Raw genomic sequence first — 13,004 nt, forward strand, 5'->3', positions numbered from 1 at the left:
GAGCTGGGTGAGGCTGGTCAGGGCCACTGTGGACTCAGGACTCTGATATTGCTTTATTCTATAGTAGGTTTTCCAAGATAAAGTGCCATCCTCCCCCGACCATGTCTGCTGTTTGGTGTAATCAAAAAACAAATACTGATCAGTGCCTTATTATGCTAGATGAAAGCAACGGGGGGCTAATGAGCACTGTGAATGAGCCATTAACATGGCAATCAGAGGTAATCTCAAGATAGCTATTTCTGTATTTTTCTTAGAACACTCAGTGTATACAGATGTTATTTCTCTGCCCCACCCCCCACCCCAGGGTTTCATCACAAAGGGAAAATGTACCTGAAATAATAAATTTACTGGTGAATTCATCTTTGCGATTGATTTAATGTGGATTAACACTGAACAGCTTTTTTGTCTTTCAGAAATGGCCTTTCTCTCCAGCTTCAGCTCCTTCCTAATTTTCTGTCCCTTGGCTCTTAGGATCACATTCCACAGGGAGCTGACATGCCTTTGCTCAAGGGATTACTTTTCCTCAGTCCTCATAAGAAGGTAGTAAGACAAGCCTGAAAACAGCACCAGAAAGATGTGTGATTAGAGAAAGGGCAATAGAGAGGAGGGGAAACCTGTATTCAATGATAATGAGGATGTATCTTTCAAAAGGTCAAGGGAAGGAGGGTATGAAAAAACTATTCAATGTCTTGAAAAATTTGCTACAGTAAGGATTTTTATAATACTCAAGTCTCTGCTCATTAATATAATCACCTGCACAGAAAGCTTGAAAGGAGATAAATTGCTAAACACTGCCTTGCAGATGGAGAATCAGAAAAGCACCTCAAGGTGCTAAAGCTGGTCAGTGGCAAAGTGAGGAAAAGAAACCAGAAGGATCCAGCTCCTAGCTTTTATTTCAGTCTTCACACTCAGGGTTTTCACTGAGCTGCAGTCTCAGTGTCTTTGACAGGTTTATCTATTTAGACCAATAATTTTTATGTCTGACTTTCTGGAATCAACAAAGTGTCAAGAGATTCCAACTGCGGCCTATGAAGACAATTAAGGGACTGGAACACCTGTGTTATGAGGAAAGGCTGAGAGACCTGGGGCTGTTTAGTCTAAAGACTGAGAAAGGATCTAGAAATATCTGAGGGGTGGGTGCCAAGAAGGAAGGGATGATCTCTTTTCATGCCCTGTGATAGGACAAGGGTCAATGGATGCAAACCAGAACACAGGAAGTTCCCCCTCAATGTGAGGAAAAACTCACTTACTGTGAGGGTTACAGAGCACTGGAACAGGCTGCCCAGAGAGGTTGTGGAATCTCCTTCTCTGGAGACTTTCAAGACCCGTCTGGATGTGTTTCTGTGTGACCTGCCCTAGATTCTGTGGTGGTCCTGCTCTGGCAGGGGGGCTGGACTTGATCTCCAGAGTCCCTTTCCAAGCCCTAACATTCTGTGCTTGTGAGCAGACTGCAGCTTCTGCTGGAGTTTCCAGCATTTCTTGGGTTTTTTGGGGAGTAGATGCAGTGCATGTATATAGCCAGAATTATCAAAGTTCTCCGACAAAACACAGAGTTGAAGCTATATTTGTCTCTTCTCTTCTGGTCTCGCACCTTCACCAGGCCCACGGGACCAGCGGAAGGATATCCAGACAGCAGGACCGCCCAAGCGCACTGGAAATGTATGCAACCTTCTTCTGCCTTCAGTCGTTTGAAGGTGATCTGTACCTCTAGTGCTACAATAACACGGAGGGCGAAACTTTCTGAATCCCTTTTTTAAAATTTAGGTTAATTCTCTCCCCCTTCGCTTCCTGAAAGTCTAAAAAATCGAGACAGCCCTGACTACCATGCGAGGCCGCTGAACGCTGCCGGCGAGCGGACTTGTCAGGACGGGCGCCATCCCTCCCGCTCCAGCACCGCAGGAGTCCTGCATCCCCGTAGCAGCTGCGGTTGCCCCGGCGCAGCGGGAACCGCACGAAGCCCGCCCCGGCAGGGGCAGCGCGGCCGGAGCCGCCTCCGGGCGCGGCGCGGGGACAGCGGCGGGTTCCGCCCCCGAACCCTCCCCTCGGGCCGGCAGCCATTTTGGGCAGCGCGGGGCGGGCGGGGCGCGGCGCCCCCTGGCGGCGCGGCGGGGTGGGGGGGCGGCCGCCGCCATGAAGTGCGTGTTCGTCACCGTGGGCACCACCAGCTTCGATGACCTGGTCGCGACCGTCTGCTCCCCGGCGGCCCTGCAGGTGCGGCGGCGGAGAGCCCGCGGCCTGGGCTTCCTCTTTCCGGCCTGCCCGCGGCGCCTCAACCGGGCGCCTGCGCGCTGGAAGCTGTGCCGCCCTCCTTCGCCTCCTGTCCCACTAGTGGCTACCGGGAGTGCCTGAGGAGGCGGCATAGAGGGAACGCCGGGGCGGTTGTTGGGGGGACCGTCTGTGGTGAGAGCCTCGGGGCAGGGCTGGGGCGTCCGAGCGGCGGGGGAGGAGGAGAGGGAGGGAGGGGCGGTCTGTGGCGCGAAGCCGGGGGTGGCAGCGGGTCCCGTGTCGGGCCGGGATAACGGAGAGCAGGGCCTGGTGTCCGACCTGGGCACGCACCCAGCCCACCCTCCTCCCGCCGCAGGTGCTGCGGAGCCGCGGCTACGAGAAGCTGGTGCTGCAGGTCGGGCGGGGCGCGCTGGAGCCGGCGGCGGGCAGCGGCCGGGCCGTGGCGCTGGAAGCGTTCCGCTTCAAGGACTCGCTGGCCGAGGACCTGCGGAGGGCCGACCTGGTCATCAGCCACGCAGGTAGAGGCTGGTTTGTTTGCACCGAGCCTGTTCTCGGGGCAGGAGCGGGCGGAATTCTGGTGGATACAGTCTGTTTCCCTGCGGCTCCGGGATGGGCTGGCAGTGAATGTTCAGGTCCACAGCTAGAGCTGACTGATAAAATGTTCAGCTTCAGGGGTTTCCCTTGTTGCAAGAGCAAGTTGGATGATATTTCATCTGTCGGAAAAAAGCTCACTTGTGTGTTATGTTTCTCCCTGTAGGTGCAGGCAGCTGTCTGGAGACTCTAGAAGAAGGAAAACCACTAGTAGTAGTAATAAACGAAAAGTTGATGAACAACCATCAGCTTGAACTGGCAAAACAGCTCCACAGAGATGGGCACGTCCTCTATTGTAATTGCAGGTATGGAACTGCTGTGGCTGTCCTGACTGAGCATGCAGTGTCCAGCACCATCATGCTGTGTGTTAGCACAGTATTGAGAATGTTACAAGGAAGTTTACATCCTCTGTGATAAGCATGTTTGCAAGGTAGATTTTCCATAGTGGATAGATTAATAGTAGGTGCTAATTTACCTAATTTATCAAGCCTTTTGACTATGCCTCCTTTGAAGTTTTGTTTTGTTTTTTTTTGTTTCTTGGGTTTTGTTTGTTTGCTTGTTTGTTTTGGGACATGTGTTCAGATTGGAAGAAGAGCAATTTAAACCAAATAGAAGCAGTTGAATTTGGAAGGCTAGAAATAATACAACCCAAGCCATCAGTTTGTAACCATGAGTCATAAGGAATAAATTGCTCCCTGCAGATTTAGGATTCGATTTTATCATTTTGCTATGTGGATTTTCCTTGTAAAGGGCAGTAAAGTTGACTGTATAGATGTGCTGACATAATAAAATAGAAAGTATCTGGAGTATTTAGAACAAAACATAAGAATGGGCTTACTAATAGGGATCAGGAGTACATGTAGCTCAGTATTCTACTCACAGTGGGCATATGGAGATGCCCAAAGGTAGAAACAGGGCAACAAGATATGGTACATCCTTGTAATACTTTCCCAATTATGTTCTTAAATACATTGGTTCAGGGAGATTCCTAAATAAGATGCTGTCTGGTTAGTAACTTCCAATACCTCTATCTTTCAAGTACTTATTCAGACTGCCCTTCTAACCAAAATTCCTGAATCCACTACATCCTTTGCCAAGTAGTTTTCTCAGATCTACTGCCTGTCTCTTCAAGGAAAAAAAAACCAACAAACAAAAAACAAGAACAACAGAACAAAACCAAACCAACAAACCAAAAAACCCGCCACCACCAAAAAACTCAGCTCCTTGTGTTTGTGTTCTTCCTGGCACCTGTTAGTTTCATTTGCTCTCTTGTTTTGACTGTATCTTACTGTTTTTATTTATGATAATTTATGATAGATTGCACTCTAAATAACAGACCTCTAAATTGAAGGCAGAGGAAATCCAGCACATTATTTAGTCTGCATCTTGTTCCTTTGCCCTGCAGATGGGATTTTGTATGTTTCGGAAGAGCCTTCTGAAAAGACTAGGCCTGTCATTCATTTATATTGGGCAAGCTTCAACTTATTACCTCAGTGCTTCTGACAGCTTTGAAACAGGAAGGAATTTTTATTTATTTTTGTTAGACTGTGCCTGGCATTTGAGCCTTGTTTGCAGTCTGATAACAGATTGATTTAGCTGTACTTTTCTACTTGTGTGTTAAGTGGAGAACTATATCATGTATTCAAAGAGGATTAATTTCCTATTACAGTTTATGCTAAAGGTCCTCAGATCTTGTTCGGTTTCCCAACACTGCAACCGCAGAAGATTAAAAAGTGAAGAGCTGAGGCTGTCAGTGCAGGCTGTGCTGTAGGTTGAAGTGTGTTCTCAGCCAGTGATGGTTGGGGCCTGCCAGTTTGTGGGGTCTCTTCTTTCTTTCTATATGTGTCCTAATTTTGTTTCTGTGCTAAAGAATTACATATGTATGAATAGAAAGAAAGTTGTGTGTAGAAAAAAAAATTTCCCTTTGGGATGGATTTTGTTTTTTTTAATTTTTGGTTTTGGTCTGTTTATACAGCACTCTTGTGGAGACGCTGCAGATGATGGACTTATCAACTTTGAAGCCTTTTCCTGCTGGACAGCCAGAGAAGTTTGCTTCATTCTTGGATAAAGTTGTTGGGTTTCAATAAACAATACAGAGGAATAAAAATGTCAGAGATCCTTTCTCCTAGTGAGGCCTTAAGAGTCCACCAACTGGGACACACCCCCAAAGAAAATGTCAGTTAATATTGACCATTTAATTGGCTTCCTATTTACTGCTGGTTTAAAGTCATCTAGCTTTATGTTTAAAAGAGCACAGTGCCAACAGGTGGGGAGTATGAACTGTCCAGTTTCTTGAACAGACAGATACTGAAATCTCAGAAGCTGCACTGAGCTGATAATTCCAGTGAGGAGGACAAGCTAATTTACTACTTGGCATGCATGGCCTATACATAGTGGTCTCATGACCGTATTTGCCTAGTGCTAGTGGAAATAAGTTGTCCTTTTTGATGTTCCTGTGATGTTCTGCAAAAAAGCAGATGCGTTCAGCTCTCATTTAATGTGTATACAGAAGCACTGAAAAGGCATTTTTTTTCAAATGAGAGATTTAAGCCTCTTTAAAGGGGCATGTGGTGAATTGATGGGAAGAGTCAAGAGCTTGCAACCTGCTGCCAAACAACCCACCAACTGACTTGCCTGGGTGATATACTCCCAAAATAAAACATGGCCTATAGGAGAGGAATGGGGTGGACAATACAATAAAACATTTTACATGGTTTTATCCCATCATTACTTAAGTCTAAAGTGCAGTATTTCCTATTAGATGCTGATTGGAACTCACAATTTAAAATTATTGAAATTGTCAACTGTGTTGGTGCTACCATAAATTTCTTTAAACCCCCTTTTTCAAAATATTTAAATATGGTCATGCAGGCTATTTGGTCTGTAATACTCTAGAACTGTGTAAGTGCACAGTTGGCACTAATAGCCCTTCCTGCAAGTCTGGTGGGGTTTTTTTTGGTTGCTGTTCCTTAAAACAAGAAAAAGACACTCTCTGATGGGTGCATCTGGTGTCTGCAGTTTTTACTAGCAAGTTGGATGTACATAGAGGCATTCTGATGACATCAAGCACGAGGACTATGTGGAATAAAGCATGCTGCACAGCTGTGCAGAAGTGATTTTTGTGAATCCCCAAAGTTTTCCCTAAATACTTTGTTAGGAGCATCTAAGATTTTCACTCCTTAATGGTTTTTATAACGCTGGTATTTATCACTAGCAGCTTACCTCGGAGAGCACGCAGGAATGTCACAGGAAATTCTGAGCAACCGTCTGACTGATTTTCCCGCTAGTTATTTGCAGTCGCAGGCACATCGAGCCATTGGAAGGAGTTAACTTAGGGTTTCCTTCACTCCCCGGGGCAGGTCCGGCGGGAGACGGCGCCTGCGGGGCTTTACAGCGGCTTGGCGAACACACCTGCAAGCCAAGAGCCTGCGGGTGGGGGGTGATGGAGCAGAACTGCACCCCTCTCGGGCAGCCCCCGCAGTGGTTAAACGGGAGAGCGGGACAGGTACCGGGGGCTGCTCGCGGGCGTCTCACAATGGCTGTTGCCGGAGCTGCCGCGGGCGGGCGGTGGGCTCAGCGGGAGGGCAGCGCTCGCAGGCAAAGGCAACTGGTCCCAGCTGCGCCGGGACGAGGGGAGCCGGGCCGTGAGGGCGATGCCCGGCGGGCAGGGGTGCCGGGCAGGGGTGCCGGGCGGTGCCGGCCGGGCCGGGCCGCGCAGGTGGGCGCGTTGGGCGCGGCCCCTCATTAGCAGCAGCCGCGCGCCGGGCCGCCACGCGCCGCAGCGCCTCGCGCGGGGCTGCCGTCTGTCGCCTCAGCCGTTCCCGCCTCCGCCGCGGCCGCCCGGGCACGATGCAGAAGGGCTGGAAGAAGTACTTCGGGCAGAAGTCCTTCAGCGAGGTGGCCATGGACGAGTACCTGGGCAGCCTGGGGCTGTACCGCAAGATGACGGCAAAAGACGCCTCCTGCCTCTTCCGAGCCGTCTCGGAGCAGGTAGGCGCCCGCAGTGGTGCTGGGGGAAGCCGGGGTGCCTCAGGCCCTTACTGGGGCTGGCAGGGCGTGCGGTGTCCGCTCCAGGCCCGCAGCCGGGGGTGGGTAGGGTCGCTCCTGGAGACGTCTCCTAGGTGCCTAAGGTGAAGAGTCACGGGTGTGCATGTGTGTGGGGACGGGTGGGATCAGCCCCGTCTCACTTGGGCTTTCCACAGCTTCTCTCCAGTGCATGTGACCCTCTGCAGTGTCTCCCTTTTCTGTGGAGTCTTCTGTGGTGTTAGTCTTCAGGCTTCTTTTACTCATAGTTTAAAATGTGAAGTATAGATTAAACTCTGCAGTTTTCTCTATTCTTTCATAACCCTTATTTTTTCAGCTGTTTTCATCTCAAATTCATCATATGGAAGTTAGGAAAGCTTGTGTCTCGTTTATGAGGCAGCACCAGCATAAGTTTGAATCTGTAAGTAATGTGTGTGTGTGTTAAGCAGTTTTGCATGCATAGTTTGGAAGTAATGGGGAGGGAGGTGAGTGGTTTAGCCATAAGAATACCCATGTAAACATAAGCCCAGAGAGCATCTCGTGCTTTGCCAGGCTTGGTGCATGCAAGAGAAGAGAAATGGCAGGGTTATTGCTTGTTTACCTTGTTTGAGTGGTAATTGCACAAGTTTTAATTGACTTTATATTTCTGAAGTTTCTGAAATCAAGCAAGTTGTTACTACCCAAGAAGCCAACAGTTATTAGGGTAGTGTATTCTTTGCAGCCATTGCAGAATTTAGTAGGTAGGAAATATATAGGATTTTGGAGTAAGAAATGAACCTCAGAAGGTCATGGAAAACTCCAGAGTGTGCTTAATCACTGTATAAAGGCATGACTTTGGGGTTTGTTTTTTTTTAACTTGGTTTTGTGGGTGTTGGTTTGCACAGGTGCATGCACAGTGTGATTTTGTGTGGTGGTTTGTGTGGCATTGGGATGTTGTTGGGAGGGTTTTGGTGGTTTTGGTGTGTGTTTTGAGTTTTTTCCCACTGTAATAGCAGTAAATGCTCAATCTAATCTAGGAGGGAGGTGAATCATTGAGTGTTACTCAGACTCAGTGTTTTTACAGTCTCTTGGTATTTCCACATTGGTACCCCAGATTACTCCCATGCTCTAAGGCAGGGAACAGCTGAAGTCATACCCCTAGTCAGACCACAGTGCTTCAGAACCCAAAAATGGTAGGAACGGACAGACTAGTCCCAAATTTGGTGTTTAAGCCCCCAGTCCCTGCCCTGCCTTCTTCCATTCAGTGGCTAGTAACATATGGTGTAGTGTTGAGGTTTAACTTTGCTTTCCAACTTGTTAAGTTTTTATATTTGTTTTCTTCTTGGTTTTGTGGAAAGTATGTGGAAGGATCATTTGAGAAATACCTTGAACGACTAGGAGATCCAAAGGTAAGACTGATCTAATACTTAAGAGATTAAAATTTGAGGAGACTAGAAGAGGAAAGTAATTAGGTGATGGTTTAAAATGTGGTGGTTTGGGGTGGGTTTTTTTGCATAGACCCCAATCTTGGCATCTCATTTTCATAGGTAATACTGGGGGTTTGTACTAAATAGTCATATGTATAACCAGTTTTAGTGGGAAATTTCTGTTGGTGCAGGGGAGCAATCAGTGCATATTGGACAGTAAAGCTCAGGCCTCTCATGGCCTCTTATTAATGATTGCAGTTCTTTAAGAAGGAGAAAGCAAAGTATGTGGATTGTACCTCATACCAAATGTTTATCAAGCTTTACAATCTCTTGCTTCTTCCTTTACCCCCAGGTTCAACTCCTAGAGTTCAATCTTTTATTTATTTACATTTTAACCAATAACTATGGTGAATGCAGCAGTCTCTAAAACAAGTGTAGTGGTTTTAATTTAAAAAAAAAAAATGTATCTAGACTGATGATTTTTAAAGTTGCTGCCAGAACTAGCTGTCTTACTCAGCTTGGTTGTTAATTGTGGCAATGCCATGTTGCAGACTTTTCCCCACACCTGGAACTCCTAATATCTCAACTTCCTGTGCACTGATTAGTTGTTTTAACAAACTGATGAGTTTGGTTAGGTATTTCAATGCTGAAGAGAGTCCAGTGTTGAAGATGCTCTGCTATTTCATGTAATCTCATAATCTTGCATAGGAAAGTGCTGGCCAGCTGGAAATGAGTGCTTTATCAGTGATATACAAGTAAGTGTCTTTTAAGTTTCACTTTGTTTTGGACTTGATAGTGTTTGGCTTCTGGCTCCAGAATCTGTTATTTGTTGCTGAGATACTAAAGTGTGAAACATGGTGAGAAATGCTACCCTAATGAAGTTACTTAACCTGGCATGTAATCGGGTGCCACATGGCCCCTGTTCTCATAGTGTAGAGTAAGGGGACGTCAGTTTCCCATAATGTTTATTTGTTATTTTTGTGCTTATGTTAAACTTTGAAATCAGGTGTTTCCTTCTAGTACTTGAAGGATGGAAAATGGGGGAAAAAACAAGGAGCTGTGTGTAGTGGAAACACTGTGTCCTAGTTACAAGCATGACTAAAACTCGGATGGTGTTGAAAGCACTAGTAGTGAGGAGTGCTTGCCCTACCTGGTGTATAAACCCTGATATTTATTTCAAAGGTGATGTAAGCCAGTGCAGGTGCTGATGTTTTGCTAAAAATCGTGCTATCCTGTAACAAGCAGTCTGACCCTCCAGTGGTAGAAGGAAGTAACCTCTCTTTGCAGGCTCATTCTGCTCCAGTACTAAAGGAACAAACTGGAGTTTCACAAGAATTACTAGTTCCCTGTACTAAGGCTCTAGTCCTTCTGCAGGGTGGCTAAATCACTTTGACTTAATTGTCTCTGTGTCCAAGTACTCTGCCATGAGCATAAATACTTAATGTAATCTGTGACTAAATATAATGGTCTCTCACAGATAATTTTTTTTTCCCCAAGATGGGTGTTGTTTCCTCATCTAGCTATTGCTATATGGTAGCATCCATTTATCAGGAAAAGCGTTCTGCTTGACTTTTCTGTAAACCAACAGTGTTCTCTAACCAGCTCCTGCAAACTTCTTCATAACCTGGTTCTACTAAAAGTGTGCTCTTTCAAGTCTTGTCTTTCCTCTGCCTACCTAGGCAAGACTTCATTTTGTACCGGTACCCTGGGAAGCCACCCACTTATGCCACAGATAATGGCTTTGAAGACAAGGTGAGGAGAAGTGACGCAATTTCCTACCCCTGAATCCTATTACCTCCAGCCCTTCTTAGTTGAAAAAACTTGTTGCTGGAATTGAGCTCTTGTAACTCCAGTGTTCTTGCATATTTGAACGAAAGCTGACTTCACCTCATAGAAAAAGCACAGTATTTGTGCAACAGTTAATTGAATAGTAGTAGTTTTGCTTCCCATCTGAGGGTTGGGTTGTGTTGTGTTCCCCTGCCAATCTTTTCTGTTACTTCAGCTCATTATTGGGAAGAAGTTTGATTTTGGTAGGAAGAGGTAGCATCACAATTCCAGAGTATCCTTTTGTATTTTTTAAATCTCTTTGGGCAAAAACACTTTCCAGTGGGAATTTGACTGGTTTGACATGGTAAAGTATCTGGATTGACTTGAAGAGCAGTTGTATTTATTATATTGGTGAAGAGAAAGTGTTCTCCTGTGCTCCCAGTACCTCTCTTCCTGATGTCAGAAGAGATGTGCAGCTTTTCTTTCTGAAAAGGGGAAGTTAACAGAAATGGATTACTCTAATAAGCTGATGTGTTTTTTATGATACATACATTGAGCCTAGTTAAGAATGGGAGCTAATGGAACAGTTTATCTGCACCAGAATTACTGCTGGGGGCAAAAAGAAGAAACAGGATAAATATTTAGTTTTACGTCCCATCTGACTCCTCTTGTTTTTTCTGCAGTCATTTAGATGTACCTACACAATTAGGTGGCTAACTCAGGCATGACACCAGTGCAGTTGCTGTGGTATGGATTTCAGTATGGACTACTATATTTGCCAAAGTGGCTAGTCTGCTCTGAAATCTGTGCTGCTGCAACTGTTCTCTGTTGGTTAGTATCACTCTATTTGTTTACTTGTGCTTCTTTCGTTTTCTATGTAGCTTCCTATGTAGTTTGATTCTAAATTGAGTATGCAGTATGGTCTAAATGTGTGTGTCTCATTAAGTGTTGGCTGCTGTCTGTCATTAGACTGGATGTACAAGCAGCAGCTCTTTCTGGTGCTGCTCATTCTGTTGTGTTGGCAGAAGACATAGACACTGAATTAAGTGCCCTGGCATTCCAGCTCTTGCTGGTTCACTGGGTAGCATCCATGCTGGCAGTTGCCTAAGGGCTTCTGCCAGTTGCAGTTGCTGTGGTCATATGCCAAGATGGAGCTTGGTGGTATTTGTTTACTTGGTGTATCTATGCATATACTGCACGAAGCATGCATCTTTCCAAAAAGCAGTGTAATATTGCTTATTACAAGCAAGGCTTTGTTGAGGGCTAAAGATGTAGATGCTCTTCTAGTCCCTCAGGTAGGGAAGAATGAAATGTGCCTTTGATACTCGGACAGTGTGTCTCAGAGATACTTCAGTTAATGATTTGTGTTTAATTTGCCTTTTGAGCAATTTGTGGTTTCAGGGGTAAGCTGGAAACAAGCTGTTATTTCATGTTTTCTACAGCATGTTGTACAAATTGATAGTTTTTATTTATATAGTAGACAAACTTGTTTAGAGACTTTACCAGATAATCTGTTTTAAGCTTATTCTACAGCTTTTTCAAATTTATATAGAGAGTGTTTGGGTTTTTTTCTTGGTGACTTGGTGTTGACTATAGCATGAAAGAATGATACAGTCTTGAGCTAGGATATCAAATAGAAGAGTTAGGTTTTACATCATTCCAGCCTTAAAGCCTTTTTTTTTTTTCTATTTTCCCAGATTTTACTATGTTGTTCCGGCAACGGCCATTATGACTCTGTGTATACAAAACAATTCCAGGAAAATGCTGCTATTTGCCAGGGTAAACTTGAAATATTCCTTCTATGAAAGAGACTTAACTGAGAAGTAAAATTACTAAAAAGAAATTGATTCAGTCCTACCTCAAACCAGGACATCGTATTTATAGGCTGTGCTTGTTTTGGTTTTCAGGGGTGAGGAGGACAAATTGAAGCTCATTTACTTTCTATTAATATACACATACAGTCATTATTCTCTCTGTTAAGTGGGGTATTGGACAAAATTACTTCCAGAGGTCCCTTCTTCCCACCTGAATTACTTTATGATCCTCTCCTCAATTGAATTTACTTTAACTAGTGCTTTGTAACAGTAGATAATAACTGAAGATATGTTTACCTTGAAAATTGCAGCAGTTTTTATGGATCTGGTATTATCTTAATTTGGTTTGAGCTCTGTGTTGATTTGTTCAGCTGTATTATATGAGATCCTGTACAAAAATGTCTTTGACATGGATGAGGAAGAATTAAGGTCTGCAGTTGAGGTGTTTCGAAGTGGATCCAAGAAGAACAGAAACAGTGGATCTGTAGGAAATGAGGATGCGAACTTTGATTGTCTTCATGAAAAAGTATCCAGAAATCCATCAGAAAAGAGGTAGTATTTTGGGAAGGGGATGTGGTAAAAGAGAAGGAAACAAAAAAATTAATTTAAAAAACCTTGCCAAGGGTAATATTTCTATGTTTCTTTGAATGTTTGTGGGGTATTAAGTCTTTTTCCTATCTTGTGACACAAAGCTGAAGTGTGTTGTTGAAAAGTGTGCTTTCCTTCTGCCTGGGAGGTGTCCCATAATTGAACATCCTCTGCTGATAGCTGTGTTACAGTTGTGTGTTACTCTGTAAATGACAGCTTATTAGTAAATAAAATTGTTCCTTATGTTATCAGAATATTTTTTTAGTGATAAACTGTTACTACTGTTCTAAGCGTCTGTATCTCTGCAGAAGCAAAGTGTATTGAGAAAATGAGCTCAGCTTTATTTTGTCCTTTTTAACGGAATTGTACCCTCAAATAGACAATTAAATGGTGGCATTATTCATTCAGGTCTGTTGGATCACTAGGTATGAGGGGAACAGACAGAATGTACCTGTAGAAACACTTGTATCCTGTGGATACCCCTGGACCATTAGTGAATGCTTGCACGTGACATTCGTTTAATAGGACTTAGAACAGGGTGTCATCTTGTACTTGACAGTCCAAGAATTTAATCAGGGGGATCATCTTT

General features: G+C 44.7%; 1 protein-coding gene across 1 annotated transcript in view; it reads left to right on the plus strand.

Moving 5' to 3' along the window:
* Positions 1 to 2,099: 2,099 nt before the first annotated feature.
* Positions 2,100 to 13,004, plus strand: part of ALG13 (ALG13 UDP-N-acetylglucosaminyltransferase subunit) — a 29,589-nt gene continuing 18,684 nt past the window's right edge. Inside the window, exons 1-12 of the mRNA XM_051630616.1 lie at positions 2,100 to 2,211; positions 2,582 to 2,744; positions 2,984 to 3,122; positions 4,793 to 4,897; positions 6,177 to 6,322; positions 6,566 to 6,807; positions 7,178 to 7,261; positions 8,178 to 8,228; positions 8,955 to 9,001; positions 9,926 to 9,998; positions 11,711 to 11,792; positions 12,199 to 12,379. Of these exons, the coding sequence (XP_051486576.1) occupies positions 2,131 to 2,211; positions 2,582 to 2,744; positions 2,984 to 3,122; positions 4,793 to 4,897; positions 6,177 to 6,322; positions 6,566 to 6,807; positions 7,178 to 7,261; positions 8,178 to 8,228; positions 8,955 to 9,001; positions 9,926 to 9,998; positions 11,711 to 11,792; positions 12,199 to 12,379 (1,394 nt within the window). The 5' untranslated portion in view covers positions 2,100 to 2,130. The remainder of the gene's footprint in view (positions 2,212 to 2,581; positions 2,745 to 2,983; positions 3,123 to 4,792; positions 4,898 to 6,176; positions 6,323 to 6,565; positions 6,808 to 7,177; positions 7,262 to 8,177; positions 8,229 to 8,954; positions 9,002 to 9,925; positions 9,999 to 11,710; positions 11,793 to 12,198; positions 12,380 to 13,004) is intronic.

The sequence above is a fragment of the Apus apus genome, chromosome 12, assembly GCF_020740795.1.
Source record: "Apus apus isolate bApuApu2 chromosome 12, bApuApu2.pri.cur, whole genome shotgun sequence".
Classification (NCBI taxonomy): domain Eukaryota; kingdom Metazoa; phylum Chordata; class Aves; order Apodiformes; family Apodidae; genus Apus; species Apus apus.